Source organism: Rhinopithecus roxellana, chromosome 17 (genome assembly GCF_007565055.1).
Source record: "Rhinopithecus roxellana isolate Shanxi Qingling chromosome 17, ASM756505v1, whole genome shotgun sequence".
Classification (NCBI taxonomy): Eukaryota; Metazoa; Chordata; class Mammalia; order Primates; family Cercopithecidae; genus Rhinopithecus; species Rhinopithecus roxellana.
In genome coordinates, this window is record NC_044565.1 from 111,802,461 (window position 1) to 111,830,222 (window position 27,762).

General features: G+C 56.1%; 1 protein-coding gene and 2 long non-coding RNA genes across 4 annotated transcripts; 2 read left to right on the forward strand and 1 right to left on the reverse strand.

Moving 5' to 3' along the window:
• Positions 1-1,343: 1,343 nt before the first annotated feature.
• On the reverse strand, positions 1,344-16,979 carry ARID5A (AT-rich interaction domain 5A). 2 transcript variants are annotated; one of them, XM_030921177.1, is made up of 7 exons: positions 16,850-16,979; positions 6,378-6,493; positions 4,447-4,585; positions 4,108-4,160; positions 3,637-3,734; positions 3,272-3,431; positions 1,344-2,877 (listed from the first exon to the last, which is right to left on the reverse strand). In XM_030921177.1, exons 1-7 carry the CDS (start codon positions 16,851-16,853, stop codon positions 1,663-1,665), a joined length of 1,785 nt encoding a protein of 594 aa, XP_030777037.1. In that variant the 5' UTR covers positions 16,854-16,979; the 3' UTR covers positions 1,344-1,662. The 2 variants fall into 2 exon arrangements, with proteins under 2 accessions (XP_030777037.1, XP_030777038.1); XM_030921178.1 differs by lacking the exon at positions 4,447-4,585 and having other exon boundaries at positions 1,345-2,877; positions 16,850-16,956.
• On the forward strand, positions 5,631-11,109 carry LOC115894270. The gene is made up of 3 exons (XR_004054353.1): positions 5,631-6,228; positions 7,823-7,965; positions 9,076-11,109. It is a non-coding gene; the product is annotated as an uncharacterized LOC115894270 (long non-coding RNA).
• Positions 16,980-21,661: 4,682 nt separating the features above from the next.
• LOC115894224 lies at positions 21,662-26,087 on the forward strand. Its single transcript, XR_004054253.1, has 3 exons — positions 21,662-21,740; positions 24,132-24,244; positions 25,766-26,087. It is a non-coding gene; the product is annotated as an uncharacterized LOC115894224 (long non-coding RNA).
• Positions 26,088-27,762: the final 1,675 nt, after the last annotated feature.

The window sequence follows — 27,762 nt, forward strand, 5'->3', positions numbered from 1 at the left end:
CACTGAGCCTCTGCAGCTTGGAGAGAAGGACTTCATGTGGCAGTGGGAGCTCAGGGCGGGTCACTGCAGGTGCTTAGGCTGGCATCTTGGCATCTCTCAGAAAGAAGGAGGTGGAAGTTTGGGAGATGCCCCTGCAGAGCCTGAGTGCTCTCAACAGCAGGGACCACCACTCTCTGCCCCTCCACCGGCCACAGGCCTCACTTGGAAGGTGCCTGAGCTCCCCTCCACAGGCTGCTCCTGAAGGAGGTGGCCAGGGGCAGGGTGCACTTTTGGCCTGGCCGCCCACTCCCTGGTGCCAAGCATGCTGCACGTTCCCTGGCCTGGGTTCTGTCATTGTGAATGGTGGCCTTGGGCAAGGAAGACCCTGCCCATCCCTGGCCTCAGCCTCCCTACCTGCAAACTACGGGGTCTCCTCCCATGGCCGGAGATGATGAGCATCCCGGCATCCCAGGCCCAGTGGGCACGGCAAGTTCCAGTGGTGCGTGTCGCCCGCTGACCTGCTCACACCTGATGCCCTGACATCTACCCTCTGCTTGGCCAGCAGTGGCCCCCCTTTTCCAGGACTACATGTGAAACTGCTTGGGTGCAGGCTGCTTGTGGAGGGAGGGGACGGTGCCTCTGAATAGAACCCACTCTCCCTCCTCCTGAGCCAAGGTCCTGCTCCCATCAGGCCTGCAGCAAGCAGGGCGTCAGGCCACAGGGGCTCTATGTGAGCCCCAGGGCAACCACATCTGAAACCGCAGGGGCTTGTTACCGATGCAGACACCCAGGCCGAGACCAGTGCATTTGCTCCCCTTTCCCTCCAGGCACCTCCTGTGATTTCAATCCAGTGGTCATTCTGGACCGTCCATGTGGGTCAGGCAAGTGGGATGGTGCTGCAGAGAGGGCTCGGCTACAGGCCCCAGAAAATCTACATCCACTACCAAGGCAGACCAACTCAGGCGTCCTGCCCCACCCCCAAACCCCGGGGGGCACTGGTAACAGCCTGGGGTCCTGCTCAGAGCACAGGAGTCACACAGCCTGTGCAGCCCGCCTCTGCCCCTCCTGCCAGGGGAACCTGGGCAAGTCACCGACCCTCCCAGGGTCTCCAATCCCCATCTCCACAATGAGGAGGGCAACATGTGTTCCCTGAGGCTCAACAAGGAAGCCAGACTGAGGGCAAGAATGGATGTCAGAGGCTGCCTAAATATGGGCAGAGGCTGGGGTTTCCTTTAGGCCCGCTCTTAAGGGGTGGTGGCGTTCAGGTCCACCTCCTTGGCCCCCTAATGGCAGCCGCCCCCACAAGCTCACCCTCGCCTTGCCTGCCGTTACAAAGGCCCATACCATGCACACCTCAGGGCTATGTGGATTCACATTGGTTTCTTTTTATTAGATTTTCCGTGGGCAACCTGGGTGCTTCGAGGTCTGCTCTGGGGCAGTGGGAGCTGCCCACCCTCTCCCAGGGCCTTGTAACAACTGGGTCCTCTGCTCCTGGGCTAAGGCTGCTGCCTTGAGATAAACCCAGTTTTCCCACTGCCTCCTTCACTTGTGCCAGGCTGCCCAGCCAGGGGCACGGCCTGGGTGTCCTGGGTAACGGGCACTAGTCCAGAGCCCCCTAGCAGCAGCACCTGCCCGCTGTCGGCCCCAGTCGACTCCACAGTGTACGCAACACCATGGGCTGGCCTACAGCTTGGTGTTGAGGTGGAAGAAGTGGGGCGCTGCATAGGTTGTGACTGGTGGTGCGTGCCACGCAGATGAGGCCGGGCAAAGTCTGTGGCGGAGAGCGCTGTCGAAGGACGTGGGGGGGAGGTGCATCAGGCCAGCGGCCATGGGTGAGGGGCCTGCAGTGGCCAGGAAGTGGGCCGGGAAGGCTGGGATGACCAGGGGGCTGAAGGGGAGTGCAGCCTGGCCCTTCAAGGGGCCTGGGGTGCCGGTGATGTTCAGCGGGCAGTGCAGCATGGTGCCCCTGTAGGCCTCTGGGGGCACAGGCCCCAGGGCTGGGCCCAGAAGGCAGGAGACCAGGCCAGACCCCGCAGGTTTGGCCCCACATTTCTTGGCATCTGCCTCCTTAAGAAAGGGAGACACGGCCCGCAGTCTCTTCCCACTGTGGGCAGCATCCTCTTCCTCCAGGCTGCGCTTGCTGCCCAGGCCTGTGCTACCAGGGAAGGTGGGCGGGAGCGTGGGGCTCTCAGCTGGGACCTTGGCCATGGGGGACACCCAGCAGGCTTTGGGCTTGGGGTAGAGAATACCCTTTCTGGAGCCGCCTTTGTGGAATGCGGAAGGGCGGTTGGCATCCCCGCCCCACACCAGCTGGGGCTCTTTCACAGACAGCCCCTCTTTGCCAGGAGGACCCAACAGCGCCCCATCTTTAAGTCTGGAGAAGAAGTCCCTGGGGTGCTGGCTGACAGGCTTCAGCACCTCAGTGGGGTGGGTGTGGAAGCAGCCTGTGAAGATGGGGGCTGCCGGGCAGGGGCCCGCCTGCACCTCCTCCCTGAGGCTGCCACCCGGGGACTGCAATCCCTCCTGAGGGGTCAGCCAGTGCCTGGAATTCTCAGTCAGCTCTTTGGGGCTCTGGGGACTCCCCGGGAGGTGAACAGCTGGGGACGCCTGGGGCTCTGCCCCATGGCGACAGCCCTCCTCCTGGCACTGCAAGGCCTCCACCTTGCTCACCTGGGCCAGGAGCTTCTTTTTGGCCAGTGGTGACATGATGCCTTGTGTCCCCTTGCAGTAGAAGCTGGATAGGAGCCGCTTGTAAGCCTCAGGGCAGCCGCTGGCACCCACAAAGGACACAGAAGACCCAGAGGCCGAGCCCTGCTGTTCTGTACTGTTCCTGGGGGGCTCCTGGCTAAGAAGCGGTGCTGGGTCAGCAACATCTGCTTTGGTCTTTCCTGGCATCATCTGGAATGAGAGAAGGCCATGCCCCAGGGCTGCCTCAGCCATGCATCCTGACCCAAGGAGCAGGAGGCGGCACTTTCAGGCCTGCCCAGGTCCCCCGCTAGCCCTTGCAGTCCTTTGTGCAGAATTTTCCAAAGGAGCCCTGTCCTCTGAGCGGACACAGCCTCAGGTCGGGACACAGGGCCTGGTGGGGGGGAGGGTGCAGGCTGGAGTTCAGAGTCTACTTGCACAAGTACAGAACTTGTGCACTGTGGAGAACCTGGAACCTTGCAAGTCCCGCCCTGGGTGCATGTTCTGTGTGTTCTGAGCAGACAGCTCCGTGGCCACGGAGTTGTGGGGTTGGGGGGGGGCTACAAGAGGCAGGGGACAGGGTGGCCCCAGCCAGCCACAGGCCTACCTGGTCCATGCGCCGCTCCTCCTTGGCCTTCTTCGGCCGCTCGGTGGCCCCATCATCCCCCCTGTTCTCCTTGGCCATCTTGTACTGTTTCCTGGGCTTGGAGGTGGGCAGCGGCTTGTCATCCTCGCCCTTCAGGTGCCGCACATATGGCAGGACCAGCCTGGGGAGGAACCAGGCATGTCCCCAGGAGGCCGGCGCAGAGGAAGACCCTCTCCTCCTCGCCCCGAAGCTTCAGCTCAGTGGCTGCGCCAGCCAGCCTGGGTCCCCGCAGCGCTGAGGACGGCGCACACCCCGCCCGCTCCCAGCGAGGTCGGCCGAGGCCCCGCAGGGCAGGCGGCGTCCAGCACCCAGGCCGCCCCACCTACCTCTCATAGTGGCGGCGCGTGCACGTGGCCGCGCTGGTGCTGCCCGGGCTGCCCCCCAGCTCGTCGTACACGTTCTTCCAGAGGCGGCGCCCGGTCACCTGCAAGGGCACCTCGTGAGGGCGCGGCCGGCGAGCGCCCCCTGGCGGCGGGGTCCTTGCGGCTCTGGCCGCCCTCGCCGGGACTCGAAGGACCGCGGTTTGGCAGCTGCTCTGCGGCTCCCACCGCGGCCGGCAGACTCTCCCTCCCAGGGCCACGGACTGCTGGCCCAAGCAGTTTTTCCAACACGGGGCAGCCAGAACAGATGGGGAAGGCTGAAAAGCTGCTTTGAGCAGCAGAGAACCAGCGGGGGAGGCGGGGAGGAAGGGGCAGGACTGGGGATCCGGGCTCTTCCTCTGTCCAGCGGCAAGGACAGCGCTGCAGGCTCACCCCAGGGAGATGCAGTTTGGCAAGGACTGGGGGTGCCTTCCTTACCAGCTCATAGGCCCCCAGCTTCTCCACTGCCTTGTAGATCTTCCACAGGTTAACTGGGGAGAGAGGGGCAGGTTGGCCGTCAGCCTCTGTGGGAGGTGGGGCAGCCACCCCTTCCTAGTGCCCTGACACGCGGGCACAGACCGGCACACACCCAGCCAGGGCCACTGCAATAGATGGGCAGGCTGTGGCCTGTGCACCGCTGGCCCAGTGGCAGCCTGGAGGGAGGCCTCCTTTCTATCTGCAACCTGGATCACCCAGAGTGGGAGTGCCTGCCCAATGCCCTGCCCGGGCGGGGTTCCCTGCTGGGCCCCCCTCCCTGCCTGCACCCCAGGGACGCACTCTGCTTGAAGCCGAGATGGGGCACCCTCTCGATGGGCGTGTGTCGCTCCTTCATGAACTTGTAGAGGCTGACCAGGAAGGCCTGCTCCTCCTCCCGCTCCTGCTCCTCCTCCCGCTCCCCGCCTGCCTCGGGGGAGTCCTGGGGAGAGAACAGGAGGCATTGGGATGGGCCCCAGTTGGTGGCTGGCTGCTGGGGATGTGCAGAAACCACTGGCTGCAGGAGGAATACCCAACCCGTTTCCCAGATTGCACCTAGCCACTGTTCTGGGAGGGAGTGACTGTTCCTGGGTTCGGCAGGCGCAGGTGTCAGCTCTCAGTGCCCCAGGGCAGGGGCTAGAGTTCAGGACCTCCCCAGAGGCTGGGCACCCCAGAGCAGCTGACTCCAGAGGTGGCCACAAAAGCAGTCCCTGGCCTTCTCCAGGCCAGGGTCACTTCTCTGTCTTGTTCTTGATATTTGTGTCAGCTCCTCTGCCAGACTAGGAGCTCCTGGAGGGCAGGCTCAGTGTCCCGGGACTCCCCGCCACCCTCTCCCCCACCCCCAATGCCGAGGGAAAAGCTGAAGGAACAAAGGTGCTTGGTGCTTTCTGGGGCCGCGAGGTTGCTCTGTCAGGCCCACGTTCCCTGAGCCTCTGTGTCCCCAGCCTGCCGTGCTGAGCACAGGGAGGTGAAGCCCTGGGCTTCAACTGCACACTGCTGTCAGGGGCACAGTGGGTCCCAGACATTTTGGTTGTGGGTCCCAGAGGGGCAATCTCCACTGATGCCGTTCATCCAGCAAGTAGCTCAGGGCAGAGAGCCCAGGGCCTACACCCTGCTCAGAGAACAGACAGCTTCCAGGATATAAACCATCTAGACTAGGACAGCACAGACAGCCATGTGTTCCCAAAATATTTGATCCAGCTGGGCATGGTGGCTAACGCCTGTAATCCTAGCACTTTGGGAGGCCGAGGTGGGCAGATCACCTGAGGTCAGGAGTTCGAGACCAGCCTGGCCAACATGGGGAAATCCCATCTCTACTAAAAATGCAAAAATTAGCCAGGCCTGCTAGTGCATGCCTGTAATCCCAGCTACTCGGGAGGCTGAGGCAGAAGAATCGTTTGAACCCAGGAGGTGGAGGCTGCAGTGAGCCAAGATTGTGCCACTGCCTTCCAGCCTGGGTAACAGTGAGGCTCTGCCTAAAAAAAAAAAAAAAAAAAAAAAAAAAAATTGATTCAAGTTTATTTCAGTGTTTTTACTTTTTTTGTTAGTTGTAAATAGCTTCTGTAATAGTTCAGTGTTTTTAAGGTATTAAAGACCTCTGAGAAGAAACAACATACGAACTCATATCACCCATGAAATCGTAACATGCCGGGGCCCTGGGGCTGGTCTGTGCAGACCTCAGAAGGAAGGCTCTCTCACAGCTGCTCAAGTCAATCTGCTCCTCCAGGCCTCTAATCTGAATTCCCAGCAAGCTGCTAAAGACGACTGCCATTTGCAAACACTTTTCTGCATGAATCAGGATACTTTTCCAGACTGTGCCACCAAAGCAAACGGCCAAAATGAATGAAAGCTGGGGCCAACTGTGCTCCGAAAAAGCTGCCTGCAGCGCCCCCTTCAGACTCTGCTCATCGCAACAGCCCTGTTGGTCCCATGTTATGCATCTGGATGAATGGATGTGAATGTGGTTTTGCATCACGGGCTGGAGCTTTTGTCTGTGTTATGGATCAAGGGTGGTGGGCCATCTTCACTTGAAAAAAGGGGTCTGCTACAAAAACCAAGATCGAAACTCTCTGGCACAGAAGACAAGTAAGTCCCCTGGCTGCTGGACAGGGCCAGGGTAGGAACATATCTGCCTCCTGAGAGCTTGGGGAGTGTCCAGGTTCACCTGGAGGCTGAACACAGGTGAGGGTGGCAGGGAAGAGCGCCCAGGGAGTCAGCAGAGGGACTCAACTCACCTCCAGTGGGATGGGGTTCTGGCTCCCGTTCTGCTCGCCAACAGGTTTGGGGGATGCAGGTGGATCTAGGGCGTCACCCTCTGCGGACTGCTTCCTGTTCCCTTTGACAGGGGCTGCTGCAAGGAGAGAGAGGGAAGGAGGAAGGGGTGGGGAGAGAGCACCTGAGATGCAAGCAGGAGGAACAGGAGCAGTCTCCCCATCCCCAATCAGAGTCGTCAGAGGGTGCCGGCGCTGGGGCTCACTCCTGTGATCCCAGCACTTTGGGAGGCCCAGGCAGGCGATCACCTGATGTCAGGAGTTCGAGACCTGTCTGGCCAACATAGTGAGACCCCCCGTCTCTATCATAAAAAAAAAAAATTTGGCCAGAGGAAGGAGTGTGTCCCTGGCTGCACACAGGCTACACACACACACACACACACACACACACACACACACAGACCCTCCTCCCCACTCCCCCACAGCCCACTGCATCCGCTCCACACCTGCTCCTTTTCTTTCCTCTGCTCCAGCTATCTCCCCACATCTTTGAAGGAAACGCAAAACTACCTTGAGGTCAAGTCACAGGAGGCCGGGGTTGGGCTATGGCGCTTGGGAAAATCCTGTCTCCAAAATCTGCCCCATGCTGAGACAAAGAGTTGAGAAGCAGCTCAGTCTCACTGGAGAGCTAAAGGATCCCATGGCTGTGGTCCCAAAGCAACACAGGGGTCCCTGAGTAGTAGTTCCCCTGGGAGTATTCGGGAACATCTGACCTTCCCGAGCATCTGCAGAGTTCTAACTGCCCTAATTAGGCTACATGTTCCCCTCACCTGCAAGGGTCCTGGTGACCCTTCAGGTCTCTGCTGACAAGTGCCTTCCCCTGGGTGGCCTCCTCTGGCCCCTGGCCATGGGCAGCTCCTCCGTCGCCCTTGGCTACACACAGCCATCCTGGCTGAACTGCCTGTGGCTCCTGGGGCTCCCTGGTAGCTTGGTGAGGCTGCCCATACCCCACACAGCGGGTGCCAAGCTGGAATGAGCAAGGCTCACAGCAACCCTGCATTGTAGGCAGGAGAAGCTGTGGGCTGCATTTTACTGAGAACCACTATGTGCCGATGGCTGCAAAAACGCAACACCTCTGCCACTGCAAAAACCACAACCATTGGAAACTGCCTCAGGCCACACCGCAGGCTGGCAGCAGACACCAGACCAGGAACCCACGTCTTCTGACAACCTTTTCTTTCTGTCCTTTGTCCTTCTGTTAATCAAGTATGAATTGGTTCACTGCCCTCCCAGGACATCCTTATTGTTAGGAACCTATGAGATTTCCCTTCCATCCCAGACAGAAAAAGAATCTCCTCGGGAACAAGAAACCCAAACCAGCATAAGCCAGGGGCCACTGGTACTCAGAGGCATGGGGTAGAATCCTTGGCTAGCAAAGAACTCTAGGATCTTCCTCTCCCATTTCACAGCAGGGAAGACTGAGGCACAAAGTCACAGAGGACTTGGCTGGAAAGGCATCAGTCTGGTGGGTCACTCATTAGTACCCACGATTTCTCGAGACTGGTGTGTCAGAAGCTAGCCCAAGAGGGTGGCCCAAAGTCGTCCTGCTTTGGTAGGTGTTCTTACGTCTTGCCTCCATGTTGATGGCTGCTGAGTGATCTCAGGGTGGTGGTTTCTCGGGCTGGGGTGACTGTGGCAATTTCTTAAAAGAAGACAACAATGAAGTTTGCCACATCCATTAACTCTTCCTTTTTTTTTTTTTTTTTTTTTTTTTTTGAGACAGAATCTTGCTCTGTCGCCGAGGCTGGAGTATAGTGGTGTGATCTTGATTCACTGCAATCTCTGCCTCCCGGGTTCAAGTGATTCTTCTGCCTCAGCCTCCTGAGTAGCTGGAACTACAGGCGCCTGCCACCACGCCCGGCTAAGTTTTGTATTTTTAGTAGAGACGGGGTTTCACCATATTGGCCAGGCTGGTCTCGAACTCCTGACCTCATGATCTGTCTGCCTCGGCCTCCCAAAGTGCTGGGATTACAGGCGTGAGCCACTGTGCCTGCAACTCTTCCTTTCGTGAAAGATTTTTCCATGACATGCATGTGATGCTGTTTTTGACAGCATTTTATCCACAGCAAAACTTCTTTCAAAACTGATGTCCATCCTCTCAAACCCTGTTGCTGCTTTATCAACTAAGTTTCTGTAACATTCTAAATCCCTTGTTGTCATTTTGACAATGTTCACAGCATCTCCGCCAGGAGTAGATTCTACCTCAAGAAGCCACTTTAGGATGGGCACAGTGGCTCATGCCTGTCATCCCAGCACTTTGGGAGGCCGAGGTAGGCAGATCACCTGAGGTCAGGAGTTTGAGACCAGCCTGGCCAACATGGCGAAACCCTGTCTCTACTAAAAATACAAAAATTATCCGGGCGTGGTGGCGGGCGCCTGTAGTTCGAGCTACTCAGGAGGCTGAAGCAGAAGAATCACTTGAACCCGGGAGGCAGAGATTGCAGTGAACCAAGATCACACCACTGTACTCCAGCCTGGGCGACAGAGCGAGATTCTGTATCAAAAAAAAAAAAAGAAAGAAAGAAAAAAACAGAAAACAAAAAAAGTCACTTTCTTTGCCCACCCATACAAAACAACTCCTCATCCACTCAAGTTTGATCATGAGATTGCCGCAATTCAGTCTCCTTCTCAAGCTCTGTTTCTAACTCTAGTTCTCTTGCAGGTTCCACCGCATCTGCAGTGACTTCTCCACTGAAGTCCTGAAGCCCTCAAAGTCATCCATGAAGGCTGGAATCAACTTCTTCCAAATGCTTGGATATTTTGACCTCCTCCCACAAATCACAAATGTTCCTTAAATGCTCTCTGGAGGTTTTCAATGTATTTTGCCCGGATCCATCAGAGGAATCACTGTCTATGGCAGCTAAAGCCTTACAAAATTGATTTCTTCAATAATAAGACTGGAAACTTGAAATTACTCCTTGATCCTTGGCTCTAGAATAAATGTTGTGCTAGCAGGCATGAAAATACACAGCTCCCGGTACATTTTCATCAGCCCTGTTGGGTGACCGGTTGCCTTGTCAATGAGCAGTCATATTTTGAAAGGAATGTTTATTCTGAGCAGTAGGTCTCAACAGTTGGCTTAAAATACTCAGTAAACCACGTTATAAGCAGATGTGCTGTCATCCAGGCTTTGTTATTTCATTTGTAGAACAGAGTGAGTACATAATTCTTCAAGGTTCTAGGTTTTTTTGGAATGATAACTGAGCATTGGCTTCAACTTAAAGCCACCAGCTGCATTAGCCCTAACAAGTCAGCCTGTCTTTTGAAGCCATGCATTGACTTCTTAGCTATGAAAGTCCTAGATGACATCTTTTTCTGATACAAAACTGTTTCATCTACATGGAAAATCTGTGGTAGTGTGGCCACCTTCATCAATGATCTTAGCTGGATCTTCTGGATAAATTGCGGCAGCTTCTACACCAGCCCTGGTTGATTCACCTTGCATTTTTATGTGATGGAGATGGCATCTCCTTAAACCTCATGAAGCAACCTCTGCTAGCTTCCAACTTTTCTTCTGCAGCTTCCTCACCTCTCTCAGCCTTCACAGAATTGGAGATTCAGAACCTTGGTCTGGATTAGGCTTTGGCTTAAGGGAGTGTTATGGCTTGTCGGATCTTCTATACCGACCTCTCAAACTTTCTCCATTATCAACAATAAGGCTTTTTCACTTTCTTACCATGTGTGTTCACTGGAATAGTACTTCTGATTTCCTTCAATAGCTTTTCCTTGGCATTCACAACTTGGCAAACCAGTGCAAGAGGCCTAGCTTTCAGCCTGGCTGGGCTTTCAACCTGCCCTCCTCACTAAGCTTAATTATTTCTAGTTTTTCATTTAAAGATAAAGACCTGTAACTCTTCCTTTCACTTGAACACTTACAGACCACTGTAGGATTAATTGGCCCACTTTCAATATTGTGTGCCTTAGGCAACAGGGAGACCACAGAAGAGAAAGAGAGGAAGAGAGATGGGGAATGCTGGTTGATGGAGCAGGTGGAGGACGAGCACACCCAACATTTATCGATTTAGTTCACTGTCTTTGTGGGTGGGGTTCATGGTACCCCAAAACAATGACAATAGTAACATCAAAGATCACTGATCACAGATCACTGTAACAGATACAATAATGAAAAAGTTTGAAGTGTTGTAAGAATCACCAAACTGTGACACCGAGACACAAAGTGAGCGCATGCTGTTAAAAATGGCATCGATAGACTTGCCGATGCCAGGTTGCCACAAACCTTCAATGAGTAAAAGATGCAGTATCTGTGAAGTACAATAAAGCAAAGCATGATAGAGCAAGGTGTGCCTGCACATTCTCTCCCTCAGTCCTGCAGGAATTCCATTTGAAAGAGGGAAATCTGAAGCCAGAATGGTTATGGGTAAGTCAATTGACTCCCTGGCGGACCAGGATTCAAATCAAGGTCTGATTCTGGTCCAGTGGCTGCTGTGGTTACCAACATTTGCAAAGCCTTCATGAAGAGTCCAAGTAAGCCTGGAGAGAAACCAATCCTAAGGCTTGTCAAAGAGAAAGAGATCAGGGCCACCCTCTTGGGCTAGCTTCTGACACACCAGTCTCCAGAAATCCTGAGTACTAACAAGTGACCCACCAGACTGATGCCTTTCCAACCAAGTCCTCTGTGACTCTGTGCTTCAGTCTTCCCTGCTGTGAAACGGGAGAGGAAGATCCTTGAGTTCTTTGCTAGCTATCTGTGAATTCCCAAAACCTTCCGGGTCCGGGAGCACCTCCTCCACCGGCTCTTCTCCCGCTGCCTGCTACCCTCGGCTCCCACATCCCCTCCCCTCATTCCTGCAGCCCCAGAGCCTCGGCATCCACGGACCCTCTCCACGTCTTCCTTGGTATGACTGGGGCTTCTCAGTCACTGACTTGCTATGTGACCCTGGCAAGTCGCTGCCCCTTGGGCTTCAGAAAAATACGGCGGTTAGACAGGGACCATCAGAATCACCTGGAGGAGCATTTTGAAAGACGCTGGTGCCCCGGCCCCACCCTCAGAGTCTGATTTAAGGTCCAAGGTGGGGCAGCAGGGTTAAAGCTCCCCAGGGCATCCCAGTGGGCAGCCAGGCTGCGAGCCACAGGGCGAGACGGGCCCTAGTCCCTTCTGCGTGGTTCAGAGTTTGCGAGCTCTGCCTGGACCACACTGGGGGAAAATCTCCTGGAGTTGGGCGCTGGTGTTACCTGGAAAGGAGGTCACCAGTTTGAGCTGTTTAACCCCAGATGGGAAAAGGACTGGAGCTGTCGCCTTAAGCCACAAAGGGAAACATTCTATCTCTGTGTCCAGCCGAGTCCCCAAATGAACTCGGTCGCCCTTCTCAGGGTGGGTGCTCTGTCCTGCCAGGGCCCTCTGGGTTGCAGGCCTTTGGAAGCTCATTTTCGCAGCATTAGATGTACGAGAAGGGAGCGTCCTCTCCCCCTTGGTCTTCAGGGTGCCCTCTGTGTTGTCCCTCGCTGCCCTAATCTCTCCCTTTCCCTGATCATTCACAGATCAGGGTTACATTTGTAAAAAGGGTTCTGCTATAAAAAAATAAGCTTGAAACCCACCGCCATAGATGTTGGGCCACACAGGTCCTGCGCTGGGAGGTAGAGAGCTGGCAGCCAGGCAGGCAGGACCTGCGCAGTGGGGTGGGCCCTCTCCTGGCTCTGCGGAGGAGGGAAAAGGCTTATGGAGCTGGAGGCCCCATCTCCCAGCCCCACTCAGCCCACAGAGGCAGGAGAAACCCATTTGCCCGAGAGCTGCTGCTGCTGCGAGCCACCGCACTGCTGCCTTGTTCCCAGCCTTGTGTGCAGATGCCTTCCTGGCATAATGCCTTGCATGTTTTATTTGTAGCAGCAGTGGGGGATCAAATGCAAAGAAGAAAAGTGCTCTCCATAAGAACGTCATCCAGACTTCACCTTTCTCCATCCAGCAAGCAATAATGATGATGATGGTGATGACTGTCTCATTACTCACTTGTAACACATCTGGAATCTATTCCTGTATACAGGATGAAATAGGGATCCTAGCCATATTTTCTCCCCATTGGTTAGGGGGTCCCAGTGAGTGGCCTCCTCCCCCAATGGCGTAAAATGCTACTTTCCCCACAATGTCAATGCTTATAAGGAACACATGTGGGACTATTTCTGGGCTTTCTATTCTGTTTCATCCACGGTGGAATGCTAGGACCTGTGCACACTGTTTTCATTTTTTGTAGCTTTATAAAACAACTTACTATCCAGAGGGCAAGTTGCCCAGTATTACTTGTCTTTTTAAAATATTCCATCTGAACTTTGGGATAATTCTGTTACATTCTCTTAAAACAAAACAAAACAATTAAAAAAAACACATTTGGGAGGCCGAGGCGGGCAGATCACGAGGTTAAGAAATCGAGACCATCCTGGCCAACATGGTGAAACCTCGTCTCTACCAAAAATACAAAAATTAGCTGGGCATGGTGGCACACACCAATAATCCCAGCTACTCGGGAGGCTGAGGCAGGAGAATCACTTGAACCCAGGAGGTGGAGGTTGCAGTGAGCTGAGATCAGGCCACTGTACTCCAGCCTGGGCGACAGAGACTCTGTCTCCAAAACAAACAAACAAACAAACAAAAAACTCCCACTACTGGGGCTTTGATTACATTTAAATTTAGAAACTACTTTAAGGAAAAATAATACCTTTACAGTACTGCATCTTTCTTTTCAGGACCATGTGTCTCCATAATTCAGGTTTCCCTCTGCAGTCCTCAGAAGTCCCTTCTTAAAAAGCCCCTGTGCTTTCTTGGGGAGGTTTATTCCTAGTTTGTTCCTTGAGTTTTGTGCAGCTAGAAAATGGTGTTAGAAAAACCCTGACAACGGCAGGTCACTCCACAAGCCCCCCTGCAATTTCCTCATTTCACTGCTGGGAAGAGGGCCAAGGCAGGCTAGGTGGCTGCACCAGAAGACGAGCCTGGGCTCATAGTGACCCCGTCCCTCACTAGGCAGAGAGAGGGTGCAGCACGGTGCTGGGCAGGAGGATTGCCTGAGGCTCTTCCTGATTTCTTTCCAACTCCATGGCTCCTGTCTGAGTCAAGCTCAACTCCCAGATCCTAACACTCCAGCACTGAAGAGGTTAATCTGTCACTCCCTCCAGTAGAGGATGCTTCCATAGGTCTACCTGTTCTCAAGTTATATGCTCCACCGACTGAAATCAGTGCCCTGGCTGGCGTGGGCTGGGCATCTCATGCAACACTGCTTTGTTGAATCTTCCCAGCCATCCAGATATAACAGATAGAATGCCTGAGGCTCAGAGAGGTTCACTAACTTGCCTGGGGCCACACAGCTTATCCATGGCAGAGCTGGGATTCAGAACCAGGGTAGTCTGACTCCTGAGAGACGCTGATCCCTGACAGCTACAGATTTTTTTCTTTGTAATGGGAACAGGGAGACCTCAAGTTCCTTATCTGTGCTCAGAGGGTGCAAGCTCATCCCCTTTCCCCAAGTAGATGTGCAGTTTCCCAGCATATTACTCCGGTCACTCTGCTAGCAAGAGCAGGTCTGTGTTGACTGCTAAGGCATCCAGGCTCAGGGATGGGAGGGGGCTGGTCAGAGAGCTGGGCAGCGGGGGCGTGGGGGGGGGGCATGGCCCCCACACCCTGTGAATCAACTTCCTGGCCTGGGTGGGGGAGGGCCCGGAGGACCCACCGTCTTTGAATAAGGGGTGTTATCTCCATAATCTTGAGGAAGGAGGAAAGACCTGTTGATACCTACTGAGATTCCTTTTAAAAAACTGCTCCCTGTTACCTGACAGAGTGGGGGCCAGCTCTGGCCAGGGCCCAGCCAACCTGGTGAAGTTGGGGTATGCAAAGGCAGGAAGGTGAAGGCAGTGGGGCAGTGGTCGAGAGTCACTGAAGACAAACTTAAGATGTCTCATGGGGCTTAGCTAGGACTAGAAGGTAGCTATGGGGCCGGGCAGTGTGTGGATGTGGGCAAGTCAGCGGGCCCCCTACCCTGCCAGACATCAAGCTGGAAGGAGATGAGAGTAGGCCAAGAGGACAGGTGGAGCAAGGGGCTCTAGCACCGCATGGCTGCACCTCTTACCAAGTTGGTCACTGCTTCTGTATCTCCCTTTCCCATCCACAAGATGGGCGTGCTAGACTCAATGTGCCCAACGTTCTCAGCGGAAGAAAGCGAGAAGAGAAAGGAGGCTTCCCCCACAAACCACAGCCAGGCTCAGTGAGAAGACCGGAGGCCTGCTTGTCCTGCTCCCTCCCCAAGGCACCTCGCTGCCCAGCAGCTGCTCCGGAAACATCAGCCTCCTGGGTGCAGGACTTACAGACCCCTGTTGCCCAGAGAGGGGCAGTGACTAGTACATGGCCACACAGCTCTCAAGCTTAAGGGTCTGCTGGAGGCGCACACCCCTTTCCTTCTCTCCCTCCCTCCCCATCTTTCTGCTGCCCGCCCCATTCACCCTGGGTGTGATGGGAAGGAAGTGACACTTCCTTTCATGAAAAGTCACCGACTGGGAACAGTGCGTCAATTACCACAATAATGGTAACAGCAGCCTCAATAACAACCAGCAGACGCCGCCCCGCCCCCTCGGCTGAGGTTGTTGGCTTAAGTTTCTCTGAGCTTGAGCTGGAGCGAAACAAAGACAGCCTTTGAAGCGGCGAAACGGCCGGTCCACTTGGCAGCCCGGGAGCGGCGGCCAGGCCGAGTCTCCGCGGAGCTTGCTCCAGGAGTCTCGGGACGGGGGGCCTGCCAGGGGCTGAGCTGGAGCCAGCAATGAGGAGAAACGCGATGGGCCTGGGACCTCCACGCCCTACCAGGGCACAGGTGCAGCTCATGCCACAACCCGGCCTCAGTACCTCAGCTTGGGGGAGGGCGAGAGAGACAGGGTCTGGGAGCAGCTGAGGCCACAGGAGCCACCAGAGGGTACAGAAGTGGAAGGAGGTGCGGGGGACACTCAATGTGAGGCTGCCAACTTCCAAGCCCCACTCTCCCTGTCGCTCTTACCAGGCTCTGGGATGTCCTAAAAGCCCCAATTCCAGGATGGGGCCGTCCCTCCCCACTGAGTCTGGACCACATTTGGTGGTGACAGTGAGAGTCCCTCAGATGGTGTTCCCATTCCACCTACGGGACAGAGGCTCGAAAGTGCCAGGTGACGTCTCCCAACTGTAAAGGCAGATTGTCGGAGGCCCTTTCTACCTCTGCCACACCAAGTTCTAGGCCCCAGGCGGGTCCCTACGGCCTGGACTGGGCTCTGAGCTCTGCCGTGGGGTGAAGTCCTCGAGCCCCATCTCCCACCCCTCCTGTGCTCTAGCGTTGCCTGTCGGCAGAGACGCCGCCGTGCGTGTGCGCTCCCACCAGTGGGGCCCGGGTGGCGCAAGAGGCACCTGTTGTCCTCCCCTGGGGCCCGCGGAGCCCTCCTTACTGACCCAAGACTTCGCAAACAAAGGGACACTGGACCCGCGGCGCCTCGGGACTCCCTGTGCCCGGGGGCACTGCATCGCGCAAGCCCCACCACGCCGGCGCTGGGCGGAGGATGACGCGACCCCAGCCCAGGCGACCCCTGGACACCGCGGAGGGACTGAGCGCGGGCCCGGGTGGCCCCGCAGCTCCGGCCGAGCGCGAAGCCGGGCATCGCTGCCCGCGCTCTTGCCCTCTTCCCCCGGCACTCCCCACCCGCCGCCCCGTCTCTTCTGCAGACCGAGGGAAAAGAAGGGGACACACAAGGGACAGGACAGCAACCAGGGAAGCGACCCCTCTCCTGCCGGGCTGCGGCGGGTGGGCGGAGAGACGGGAGAGGAAAAGAGAGAAGGGAAGAGAAGGAAGGGGCAGGGGCGCGAAGCCGGGCGCCCGGGACCATCGGCGCAGCCCGCGGCCGAAAGAGGAACCGTGGCGCCTTCACAGCGCATTGAGCAAGTTCTTCACAGCCGCGCAGCCCCTGCAGGAAACGGCGCCGCGGAGAAAGGGCCGCGCGCCCCGGACCCGGAGTCTGTGCCCGGCGGCGCCGCGGTTCGGAAACCCGCGGGATGTCAGGGGCGGGGGGCGGCCGCCGGCAGCTGTCACAACACATGAGCCGAGCCCCGCTCGCGGGGGAAACCGCAGCAGGAAGTGGGACGACAGGGCCGCACCGGGCTCGGCACATTTCAGCCAAGAGACGGCGAAAAGAGTTTCGAGATAAACGCCCGGGAAGCCCCTGGCCGCCAGAACTTTTTGTCTTTCCTTTTCTCGAAACGCGCGCGGACGCCCAGCCTCACCCGTTCCGCGCCGGCCGGGGAGCGCTGAAGCCGCGGGCCGGGCTCGCTCCCTTCGGCCCGCGCCCCGAAGCCCACCGCGGACCCCTCTCCGCCCCGCACAGCGCACCGACCGCCACGAGGGCTGTAGGGGACCCGGCGCCGGCACCTAGGCCCTTCCTGCAGGGCCGCCGAGCCCCGGCCCGGGCCGCGCCGTGGAGCCGCTTACCCATGGCCCGGCGAGGTCCCGCGGCGCTCGTCCCGAGACCCTCAGCGCGCGGCTGTCCGGGCCCGCGCTCTCTGAGGTACTGGCTCGCGGCCCCGCCCGCCGGCCGCCTCCCCGCAGCCCCGCCCCGTCCCGCCCCTGCTCGCTCCAGTTTGGGCTCCCATTGGTGGGCCCCGCTCCGTCGTGCGAGGGAGGTGTGGGGCGGGGGGGGCCGCCCCCGGGGACCTCTGGGAATTGTAGTGCGTGCCCCTCGCCTCTCGGCTTTCAGAGTGGGGCCCATGGAAAAGGCACTCACCTAGAGGAGCGGAGGCAGGACCCCCAGGAATCATTGATATCTTGTGCCTCAGTTTCCCTGGAGGCAAAACTAGAGCCTTGGAAAAATCCTCCTTGCTTTCAGCAGAGCACTGAGGGCTCTGTGGAGCGAGCAAAGTGCTTCTGACTTTGATTTGAAAGTCGCCCTGGCCGGGCGCGGTGGCTCAAGCCTGTAATCACAGCACTTTGGGAGGCCGAGACGGGCGGATCACGAGATCAGGAGATCGAGACCATCCTGACTAACACGGTGAAACCCCGTCTCTACTAAAAAATACAAAAAAAAAAAAAAACTAGCTGGGCGTGGTGGCCGGCGCCTCTAGTCCCAGCTGCTCGGGAGGCTGAGGCAGGAGAATGGCGTGAACCCGGGAGGCGGAGCTTACAGTGAGCTGAGATCTGGCCACTGTACTCCAGCCTGGGTGACAGCGAGACTCCGTCTCAAAAAAAAAAAAGAAAGTGGCCCTGTGCGCTTCCCATTCCCCACCCAGTCCAACAAAGAAGGCCAGGTGAGGCCGGGAGCGGCGACTCACACCTGGAATACCCTGTGCTTTGGAGGGCGGAGGCGGGAGGATCACTTGAGCCCAGAAGGTCGAAGCTGTAGTGTGTTGCAATCACACCACTGCACTCTATCCTGGGCAACAGACGGAGACCCTGCCTCAAGAAAAAGAAAAAAAAAAAAACGGAGAGGTGGTTAGTGTGAGCTAGACAAGGACCGAACTAGTAAATCCTTGGCCTAGGTTCTGTGGCCAGGCCTGCCAGTAATAGTCAGTGTCCACATACATAATGCAGACAGAGTGTGGCAGCTACAAGCTGTGTAGTCCTAAGAGGGGGCATGAGTTCAGGCTGTAGGAGGTGGGAATGAGGCCTAGGGTGAATGGAGGCAGGAGGAGGTGCCCAGCCAGCCATAGCAGCAACTTGGATCTGTGCAGGCCAAAGAGGAAGAAATGGAGGCTTAGGGTTTCAGTCTCAGCTCCCTAGGACGGGAGCACTGTTCCTAGCACATAGAAGCTACACAGAAATCTTTGCTGATGAATTTTAATACTCATAATAGCTGTATGCACTTCACACCATCATTGTCCTCATTTTGTAGGGTAAAACTCAGGTCTGAGAGATTGGCTCAAGTAACACAGCTGGTAGGTGTTGGAGCCAGAGCTAGACCCAGGAAGAGGAGCCCTCATACCCAGGCATCCCCCCCACCCACTAGGCACCCATTACTGACCACTTGTCATACTGGTGCCCCTCCTCACACTAAAAGAATGGACCAGGGCTGCAGTTTGGTGAACCTGAAACGCTGGCCCTTACTCTCTGGCCCTGGAATGGAAGATGTCTGCAGGCTCAGTCTAGAGCAGACGACACTGTGGGCTCTGCAGGATAAATCCCCTGTCTACCTAGTAATGGGTTGGCTTGTAAGAGCCAGCACCTGTAGAGTTGGTAATAGACACCCAGAACAATCGTAATGATCATTATAACAATGCATCCCACTTCCAAGTTCACAAGCCACTTTCCCCTCCAGAAGAGCTAAGGCTGTGGTGGAAGACACTATGATGGGATGCCATCAGGAAGCACCTTTGTCCATTCTGGAAGCATTGATTGGCAGGCACTATGCCCAAGGTTGGGAATGGAGCTCTGGATGCAGCCTCCAGGGTCACAATCTAGGCCAACCCCTCACTTGTGGGTTGGATACCCCTACTGACAAGGAACTCACTATCTTATAAGACAGCAACTCATCCCAAGAGTTAGGGTTATTCTGCCATCCGGGCAGCTGGGCACATTCTGACAGACAAGGGCTGGTGTGCAAAGCCTCAGCAAGTCAACACCTGCCTGTGCCAGCCTGGGAACGATAGGATCTAAATTTAATTGCTTCCTGAGGCAACTGTTTGCAATAGAAAGTAATTTACAATGGCCCGTAAATCCTGCGGAAAACAGACATCTTCATTCGTCTGGCTAAAAGAGTAAACACTTCCATTGCTCAAGCCTCCATCTCACACACCTCCACTCCGGCCCAAAGCCACCCTCCTCCTCCACTCTTCAACCACAGGGTCCCAGGCCAGGATGCCTCTGTGCCTATAGAGGGGTCACCTAGCCCCTCAGTGTCCTGATGTCTCTTTGTGTGTCTCAAGAATAAGAAAAACAAACTATCACTTAATAAATAAACACATTCTTCCTGTAAAAACATGCAAGTAGATCGGCCCTCTCTGATGCTACCCCAAATCCGGTTCCCTCCCTGCCCCAGAGTTAAGGACCCATCTGATTGGGTGAAGTCTTCCAGAACTTTCCCTATGTGTTTTCAAAAATATGTATGTATCCAGGTATAGAAAAATATATGGCTTTGTTTTATGTGTATGTTTAAGGAAACAATACAATTCTCATTGCTGCATTCTGAAACTTGCTTTTTCGATTACCACTAGATCTTACAGACTTTCCTTGTTAGAAGACAGATCTGCTTCTTTGGGAACTGCTGGGCTGTGTGCCCAGTACAGTGTATTTAATCTCCTCTTGATAGCGTTTAATCTTTTTGGAATTACATGAATCCTAGTGAGAACATTATAGACCCCCTTAGAACAGCTTCAGGGTTAAGGAGCTCACAAAGTGTTCCCAGAGAATGAGCTAAAAGCTGCTTTTTAACTCCCACTTCCATGTCCTAGCACCTCTTGTTAGCCCATTTCTAGGAAGAAAATCTGGCCCCGGGGGTGGTTCTCATCCTGGAGCTCTCAGAGCTGTAGGGACCATTCAAGATCATCTGTCCACCTGGTCTCATTTTAGAAAGGAGGCCACCAGGCCCAGAGAGGTTAAGCGAACCGCCCAAAGTCACACAGTAAAATCAGTGCTTTTGTGTCGTCCGGGACCGGCAAACCCATCCAGTGCCCTCAGGAAATAGAATGCATAGCCAGTCTTCTATCCTGGGAAGCTCAGTTCCCAGGCTCAGCAGTTGCCAAAGGCCCCTAGGGCTTTGTTTTCAAAGGAGAAACGAAGCAGGGAAGTATTTTTAACGCAGCCCCACCCTGCTTGCCTAACTCCTCGTTCCCCGTGCTAGCTGTCCAGGAAAGGCCAGCTTCACAGCAGCATTTGCAACTCATGGAAAACAACAAATGCCCGAAATAGACGATACCCAAGCTCAGGAATGGAAAAAATTGGCTCATGGTTTCAAATGCCTCTTTTAGAAAAAGACAAGAATAGCTTTTGGCCTTTGGGGAACTGCTGGGGGTGAGGGAGTGGGGAGGTGGTTGTGAGTCCCAGATCACCAAGGGCCAACTTCCTGCCTGAAAGAGCTTTGGCCACTGTACCCCAGGGCGCGTGTAAACCAGCTTCCCGAGCTTTGTCCACACTGGAAACTGCATCTGCACCTGGCTCTAGGTTCCCTCCAACTTCCGGCCACTCTGGAAAGACTTCCTGTGTTGGGCCAGGGCTGGGCTGGGTTCACCTCTCCACCCCACGTCTCCCCACTGTGTCCCAGCAGGGTAGAAAACCATGGTTCTGAACTTCCTGAGCCTGCATGGTGGAAGCTGAATTCCCCTGTGGGAGGGGAACGGAGGGCAAGGAGAGAAAACTGGGGTTTTCATCCCCACTCAAGACACAGCCCAGCTGTGTGGCCTTGGACAAGTCACTTAACCTCTCAGGGCATCAGCCTCCTCCTCTGGAAAGCAGGATAACTCTCCACTTTTTCAGTCATCCACTCATCCAATATGTGTTGTGTGGTCCTACTACGTGCCAGCACTGAGCTAGACATGGGATGTAGCCACGGCCAGAACGAAGTCCATATCCTTCGTGGCTCTTGCCAACTTCACAGGCTGCTAAGAATCAGTCCCTGCTCCAGCTACTCAGCCAAGGTCTTGTGCTGAAAGGGGTGAAAATGCCTTGGACCAGGGCTGACCCTAACACACACTGCACCATCTTGCATGGAGTATTCAATGTCGCTCTAGCCCTCTGAAGTGGGCGCTTTATCTATATCTATCCCCTTATTACAACTGAGAACTAGAGAGTAAGTGCTGGACAAGCCCGCAGACTCCTCCACAGATAGGAAGGAGTAAGTTTGGGCTGGGTGAGGGCCAGGCACTGGTAAGTCCCAGGGTCAGGGTAACTAAAGCTCTGTGGGAGTCTTGACTGGAGCTCAGCACAAAATGCACTGGACAAGGAATCTCTTAAAACCATTGGGTCTGTGTGACACTTTTACTTAAAATAAGGTCTCAACTGACCCTTCCACTCTCTGTTGTATGTCAGGTGACCCTTCCATGTGACAGAAGAGTAAAGTAAGACACGTAGAGGTTAAATGACCTCTGCCCAGCCAGACCCTGCCCATCTCCCACCAAGATGAGGCAGGAGAGGGGCAAGGAGTTGGGTTGGGGATGGGGGTCCCTAGGCGATGGGGGCGTGACTGGGGCCAGGAGAGAACTCCATCTCCCAGGATGCCGTGCAAGGGGGGCGTGTAGGGGCTGGGTCTCTGTGTAGGCAGGGCTGTAATTTCTTGGTATTAAAAAAAAAAAAAAAAAAAGAGCAAAAGGAAAGAGAAAAGAATCAAAGCCTCAAGCGTCACGTCTAGGAATAGCGCCGGAGTCCGGCCAAGTCATTAGAGACGATGAGTAATCCGGTTAAGTCATTTCTCTAAACACCATTCCTTGTAAGAGAATTAAAATATCAGCTTACATCAGAGGGGAGAGGCAGGCTCCAGGGGCCGGGGCAGGAGCACGGCCAGGAAGGGGGCGTGGCTGGTACGCTCTGCCACTCAGCCCTGCCTGGGGTGGGGGCTGCATGCGGGGCCCTGCCAGCTGAGCCCTGGGCTTGCGGTGGGCGCTGACATCCAGCTAGCGGGGGTAGAGGGAGCGGCCCGCCACACCTCAGTTTATCTCGTTGTTCAGGGTGCTGGGGGAAGTTCGGGACCGCCTGCTCTTCAGAAAATCGTTGTCCCTCCTGGGGGCAGCCGGTGTTTTGTTTTTTTTTTTCTTTCAGTGTTTCTCCCCTCCCTCCTAAGATGTTGAGTTGATATCTCGACAACTTCAGGTCTACCGTTGTAGTAAAGGGCTGGGGATCGGCCTGGGGACACAGGGAGGGGAAAGAGGGGTCCCCAAACCTCTGGAGAGGTGCCGATTTTCCGCTAGACTAACTGCCAAGTCGTGAGGGGTGATGCCTTAATTTCTATTTCCCCTTTTTCCCTTTAGTTGCCCTGTATTTGGAGAACGCGGGCTGGGAATCCGCCAGACTTACGGGACAGTGGTAACTGCCAGCGCCACTTTCTGCATCCTGGGGGCAGGATTGTGATGACCTGGGGAGAGCTCCTGATCACGAAGCTGACCCTTGTGGGAGGCGGCCGCGTGGGCCTGTGGTCCCAGTGACTCAGGAGCTGAGGTAGGAGGGGATCTCTTGAGCCAGGAGTTCAAGGCTGCAGTGAGCTTTGATTGCACCAGGGCACTCTAGCCTGGGCGACAGAGCCAGACCCCAGCTTAAAAAAAAAAAAAAAGCTGCCCTCAGTCTCGTTATAACACCTGCCCTCTGAGCCAGGACCCACAACGTGAATTGGGTCTCAGCTGTGAGCAGGACACAGATGTCATCTCACCCTCTGTAGCGCTAAAGAGGCCCAGACACTTCCTAATGGCCTCCCAGCCGTTCCTAGGCAGTGTAGAATCACTCAGGTTTATGGTGGCAGGCCCTAAACACTCAAGGCAGGCTCCCCCCACACGCTGACTCCTGCAGCAACAGGCTAGGAGAGGTCCATGCCTCCCTGGGAGCTTCCCAACTGTCCAGAGAACAGAAACCACCCTGGCTCTGGAGCCAGGTGGACTGGTGTGCAATCCGGGTACCCTCCCTTGCAGGTGGTATGACCTGGGATGGGTTATTCACTGTCTCCAACCCTCAGTTTTCCCGTGTGAAATGGCGTTAGCAATACCTAGCTTGCAAGATTACTGTGAGGGTGAGAAATAACATAAGCCTTCAACAACTGGTCATTCTATTGTGGCGGCTGCGAGAACAGCCTCCTTCACCAGTGGCATCAGAACTTCTGCAGGGTGGATTCTGTGCTCTTCAGGCCCCGCCCTGATGACCTGGGGCTGGGCGCTGAGACCCCACTCCGGATCAGGTTTTCCAGGTCTTTGGGTAGCAGCTGCAAAGCACCCGCCCCTGCCCCACTCCCCGGGTTCCTGGTGGGGTCCTAGGCTCTGGCCAGGATGCGGGCATGAAGGGAGGAATTGTGGGGGAAGTCAGTGACTCATCTCCAATCTGAGTGGGCCCCACTAACCCCTTCAATACTGGAAGCCCAGGCTTTTCGGGGAGATACTGCTCTAATTCCTCCTCCCCAGATGAACTCATGGGACTTTGCGAATTTGAAAACTAAAACTTTCAGCCTTGCAATGGTCGGGGGTCCGCTGGCTTCAAGAACTCAGATCCCTCCGAGGTTTCATACTCTCCCTGCGGCTCCCCCACACTGCAGCCCAGACCTGAAGCCCAGGCCCCTGCTTTCATCATCATGGTGTCATCCACACGGCATCTGCCATAGGCAGGACTGCCCTCCCTGCCTGACATCCCAACTACCTTTGTTGGAAACAGTACCTGGCAGGGAGAATCCAAGCTGAACCCAGATCTAAATGGTCCTGTCTACACCCCAAGAGCTCTCATTCTCCCCGCATCTGCTGTGCATCCTTTCTGCTGCTGCAGGCCCAGGTGCGAGTGTGCAAACCTGTGCACACATGCCTGTGCATCTATGCATGGGTCTTGCATGCCAGGAGCCCACAGCTCACACATAGGATTGCACAAACATATCTATACACTAACTCACCAGAGAGCCAGCAAGAAGCCCCTGAGGCTTTCTTCCCCACATCTGGGGTACCCTGTCCTGCCTTGGACTCCTGGAAGAGGACACAGGGTTGTTCAGCCCCCCTCCCTCACCCCAGCTGCCCACCTGTGCCATGGTGTCTTCAGCCATGGGGCCAGCCTGATGGACTTTGCTCTGTTAAAACTGCCTTCTCTCTCTCTGCCTTGGCCTCAGCAGGCTCTTCCAGACCTGCCTGAGGGGTAGTGGCCATGGCTGAAGGCAGAGGGCTGTGTGACGGTGGGGGCTTCCCTGGCCCTTGGGCCTGGGTAAAGACAGCTCTGGACATGGAGGTGGCTAGTTTGGCATCCCCCATCTCTGGCAAATATGGCAATATAGCCACACTGGGAGGGCTTTGCCCCAGTGCCCCATGCTGTTCCTGGAGCTGCGTGTGTGCATGAGCTGTACCCTCTGGGCCTGGAGGAGCCTTCCCGAGCTTGCCAGTTCCCACCATATCTACCTAGTGAACTTCTGCTCATCCTTCAAGGGCCCACCTGAGGCAGATACTCAGGGGTCTCAGCACACACCTCTGCTGTGTGGCATGTGCCACATCGTGCTCCTGTGGTCAGCTCCATGCCACTGTGTGACTGGCCAGCAGCCCCCAAGCCTCTCGTCTCCAGCTAGGAGTGGTCTTTACTATCTGCCCACACCACGCTGCTAACAGGGCCGCAGAGCCCCAGCCGCTGCTCCTCCAGAAGAGGAAACTGAGGGTCTAAGTGGGAAGGGACTTAGCCAAGGTCTCACAGTCGCTTCAAAAGATCTCAGAGTTGGTAAAGGAATTGGGAAGGAAGGGGAGGAAGTGAGAGGCCACTGAGGGCAGGTGCACAGTAGGTGCTAAATGAAGATCAACAGGAGAATGAAGGGCATGGAGGACAGGCAGAAGGAAGAGGCCAGGCACCCACCTCCACCCCATCCCACATCTCCCTCCATCAGCAGGCATCATTCCTTCTCCAGGGATTAGCGCTTCCTCATTGTCAAGGGCAGCACATTCTAGATGCTGGAGCCTTGACCTCACGTGCACCCCTCTCGCTGGAGTCTCACTGGAGTCACACCCTCCCTATGGCTGCAGGCTGACTGCTCAGGCCACAGCCCCTTTCCTGGGTATTACTGTTGCTACTGAATCCTGGCCAGGGGTAGTGAGCACAGCCCAGGTCTTGGACTCCAGGACAGCACCCCCTTAGCTCCCCAAGGAGCTCAGGGGCCCCAAGCCCCTGGCCAGCTTGTCTTAGCTGGAGGGAGGTTCTGGGCATCCTGTAGCTGGACTCAGGCCTGCCTTGGCTGAGGAGAATCTGCCTTGGCACAGATTCTGTGCCAAAACGATGGGCAAATTTTTCTCCACAGGAAAACCAAGTACCCCAGTGCAGTTGAGCTCTCCGTGCTGTCTCCTATCTATGAAACCTGCTGGCAGGCACAATAACAGCCCTCACGCCTCCGGGTGCAATTACGGGCATTGGATGAGCTGTTTCTTATAAAGGGCTTAGAACTGTGCCCACTGGCGGGAGGAAGTACTCCATAAACATTAGCTGGTTTCCACAGCCCTGGGTGAAACAGAAGGCACGGGGTGGGCCCAGGCTCGGGGAGTGGGGACAGGAAACCTGACTTCCAGCTCCAGCCCCAGCACAGCAGATAGACCTTTTGGTTCTGCAAGGCCCCCAACCCCCTGCCTTCCCTCCTTCTGTACGTGTGTGTCATATTTTGTTGGCTTTGGGGCTTTCTTTACTTTTTTTCAAATAAACAAGGGCTGCATGAAACCTCTAATATTCTGGGTAAGTGTTGAAACAGCTCAGAAATCCCCTCCTCCCCTTGTGACTCAGTGGTAGGAGCCATAAGCAGAACTACTGGTGACACTGTGGGAGAGAAATTCTGCAAAATAACAGCTGGGCAGCCCGGGACCCCAGGGAGTTGAAATGGCACCTCGGAGGCACCAGGATGTCCTGGAGAGGCACCAGGGCGAGGTCCCCCAGGGACCGTGGAGAGGGCATTAAGCCTTGAAAAAGATCATGATGCCCATCCCCCCAGCATAATTAGAAATAAAAACAGCCCAGGACAGTTACATTAGTGTAAGGAAGTCCCTCAAGACTTTGACTTTTCCCGTAACGGCGATTTTCGATGCTCCTTGGGAAACATCAAATTCTTTTTTTTTTTTTTTTTTTTTTTTTTTGAGACGGAGTCTTGCTCTGCCACCCAGGCTGGAGTGCAGTGGCCGGATCTCAGCTCACTGCAAGCTCCGCCTCCCGGGTTTACGCCATTCTCCTGCCTCAGCCTCCCGGGTAGCTGGGACTACAGGCGCCCGCCTCGTCGCCCGGCTAGTTTTTTGTATTTTTAAGTAGAGACAGGGTTTCACCGTATTAGCCAGGATGGTCTCGATCTCCTGACCTCGTGATCCGCCCGTCTCGGCCTCCCAAAGTGCTGGGATTACAGGCTTGAGCCACCGCGCCCGGCCTGGGAAACATCAAATTCTTTCCAAGCATTCTTCTTTTTTCTATTTTGGTGCCCTAAGCACTAGCGTGTTCGACCAAGCCCCTGCCCCAGCCCTGAGCGACCCCTGCAGGCTGCCTGGCCCCTCTGGGCACCGGCTCCGGGGCTGCGGCGGCGGGGGGCACAGGGGGCGGCACCGGCTGAGGGGGAGGGGGGGAGAGCTGGAGGCGGGGCGGGGGGAGAGCTGGGGTGGGGCGGGGGCACAGCTGGGGGCTGGGGGCGGGGCGGGGGGGGACAGCTGGGGGCGGGGCGGGTGGAGAGCTGGGGTGGGGCGGGGGAGAGCTGGGGTTGGGGCGGGGGGAGCTGGGGGCGGGGCGGGGGGGCGAGCTGGGGGCGGGGCGGGGGCGAGCTGGGGGCGGGGCGGGGGCGAGCTGGGGGCGGGGCGGGGGGCGAGCTGGGGGCGGGGCGGGGCGGGGCGGGGAGGGCGCCCGGCGGCTCGGCCGCACCCCCCACCCCACCCCACCCCCACCCGGGACCGCGCTGGGGTTTCAGAAAGCGCTTTTCTGGCCCTGCCGCCGGATCTGACTCAAAAAGGGGTGCTGGCTCAAACCGAAAGAATAATTCGGTTAGCCAAAGCGTCGATATTTCCCTGGGGCCCAAATGGCTGCCAGGCAGGGGGCTCCAGGGCCGCAGCCTCGCCGGCCCCTCGGGCCCCGCCGAAAGCCCCGGGCCCCACGCAGCCCCGCCACCGAAAGGGGCAGGAAGAGCAGCTGAGAGCGGGGCCTCCTCCAGCCCCCAGGCTGCGCCAGACGGTCGGACCCTCCCGAGGCCTTCCCTGCCTGTGCCAGTGGGCCCTGCTCTCCTGTGTCCTCAGGACGTTGGGCAGACCCCTGAAGCCTCTTTTCCAGCAGCAGCACCTTCCTGCACACCTCCGTGAGTGAAGCTTTCCTGGAAGTATCACGTGGACACTTTTGGAGGCTTACACCCACTCTTAGAGGAACCTGGCGTCCCACTGCAGGGGCGGCCCGTCTTTTGAAGTTGAAGAATTGTCTTGCACCATACATAAAATACACTAACACTACCGATAGCCCGTGAGCTAAAAGAAAAAATCGCGAACATACCTCAGCGTTTTAAGGAAGCTTTATGAATTTGGGCCGCATTCAAAACCTTCCTGGGTCGCACGCCACCCGTGGGCCACGCGTCGGACAAGCTTGCATTCTGGAGATCGACTCGAAATTAACTGGAAACGAACCACTCGGGCCGATTCAACACCCCTGTCACCTATCCCTACCCACGATTTCACTCCCAGGCCCCTTGGCCTGGTGATGCTTGCCCTTTGGCCAGCGTCCTAGAGGTCACAGTGAGGCCCAAATGAACGGGGTTTTATTGAACT

What these genes read in the sequence shown, in the direction of transcription:
- ARID5A (XM_030921177.1), bottom strand. An exon ending in AGAACCCCATCCCACTGGAG is followed by an intron (nt 4,586 to 6,377) that starts GTGAGTTGAGTC and finishes TTCTCTCCCCAG; the next exon opens with GACTCCCCCGAGGCAGGCGG. An exon ending in AGGAGCGGCGCATGGACCAG is followed by an intron (nt 2,878 to 3,271) that starts GTAGGCCTGTGG and finishes CTCTCATTCCAG; the next exon opens with ATGATGCCAGGAAAGACCAA.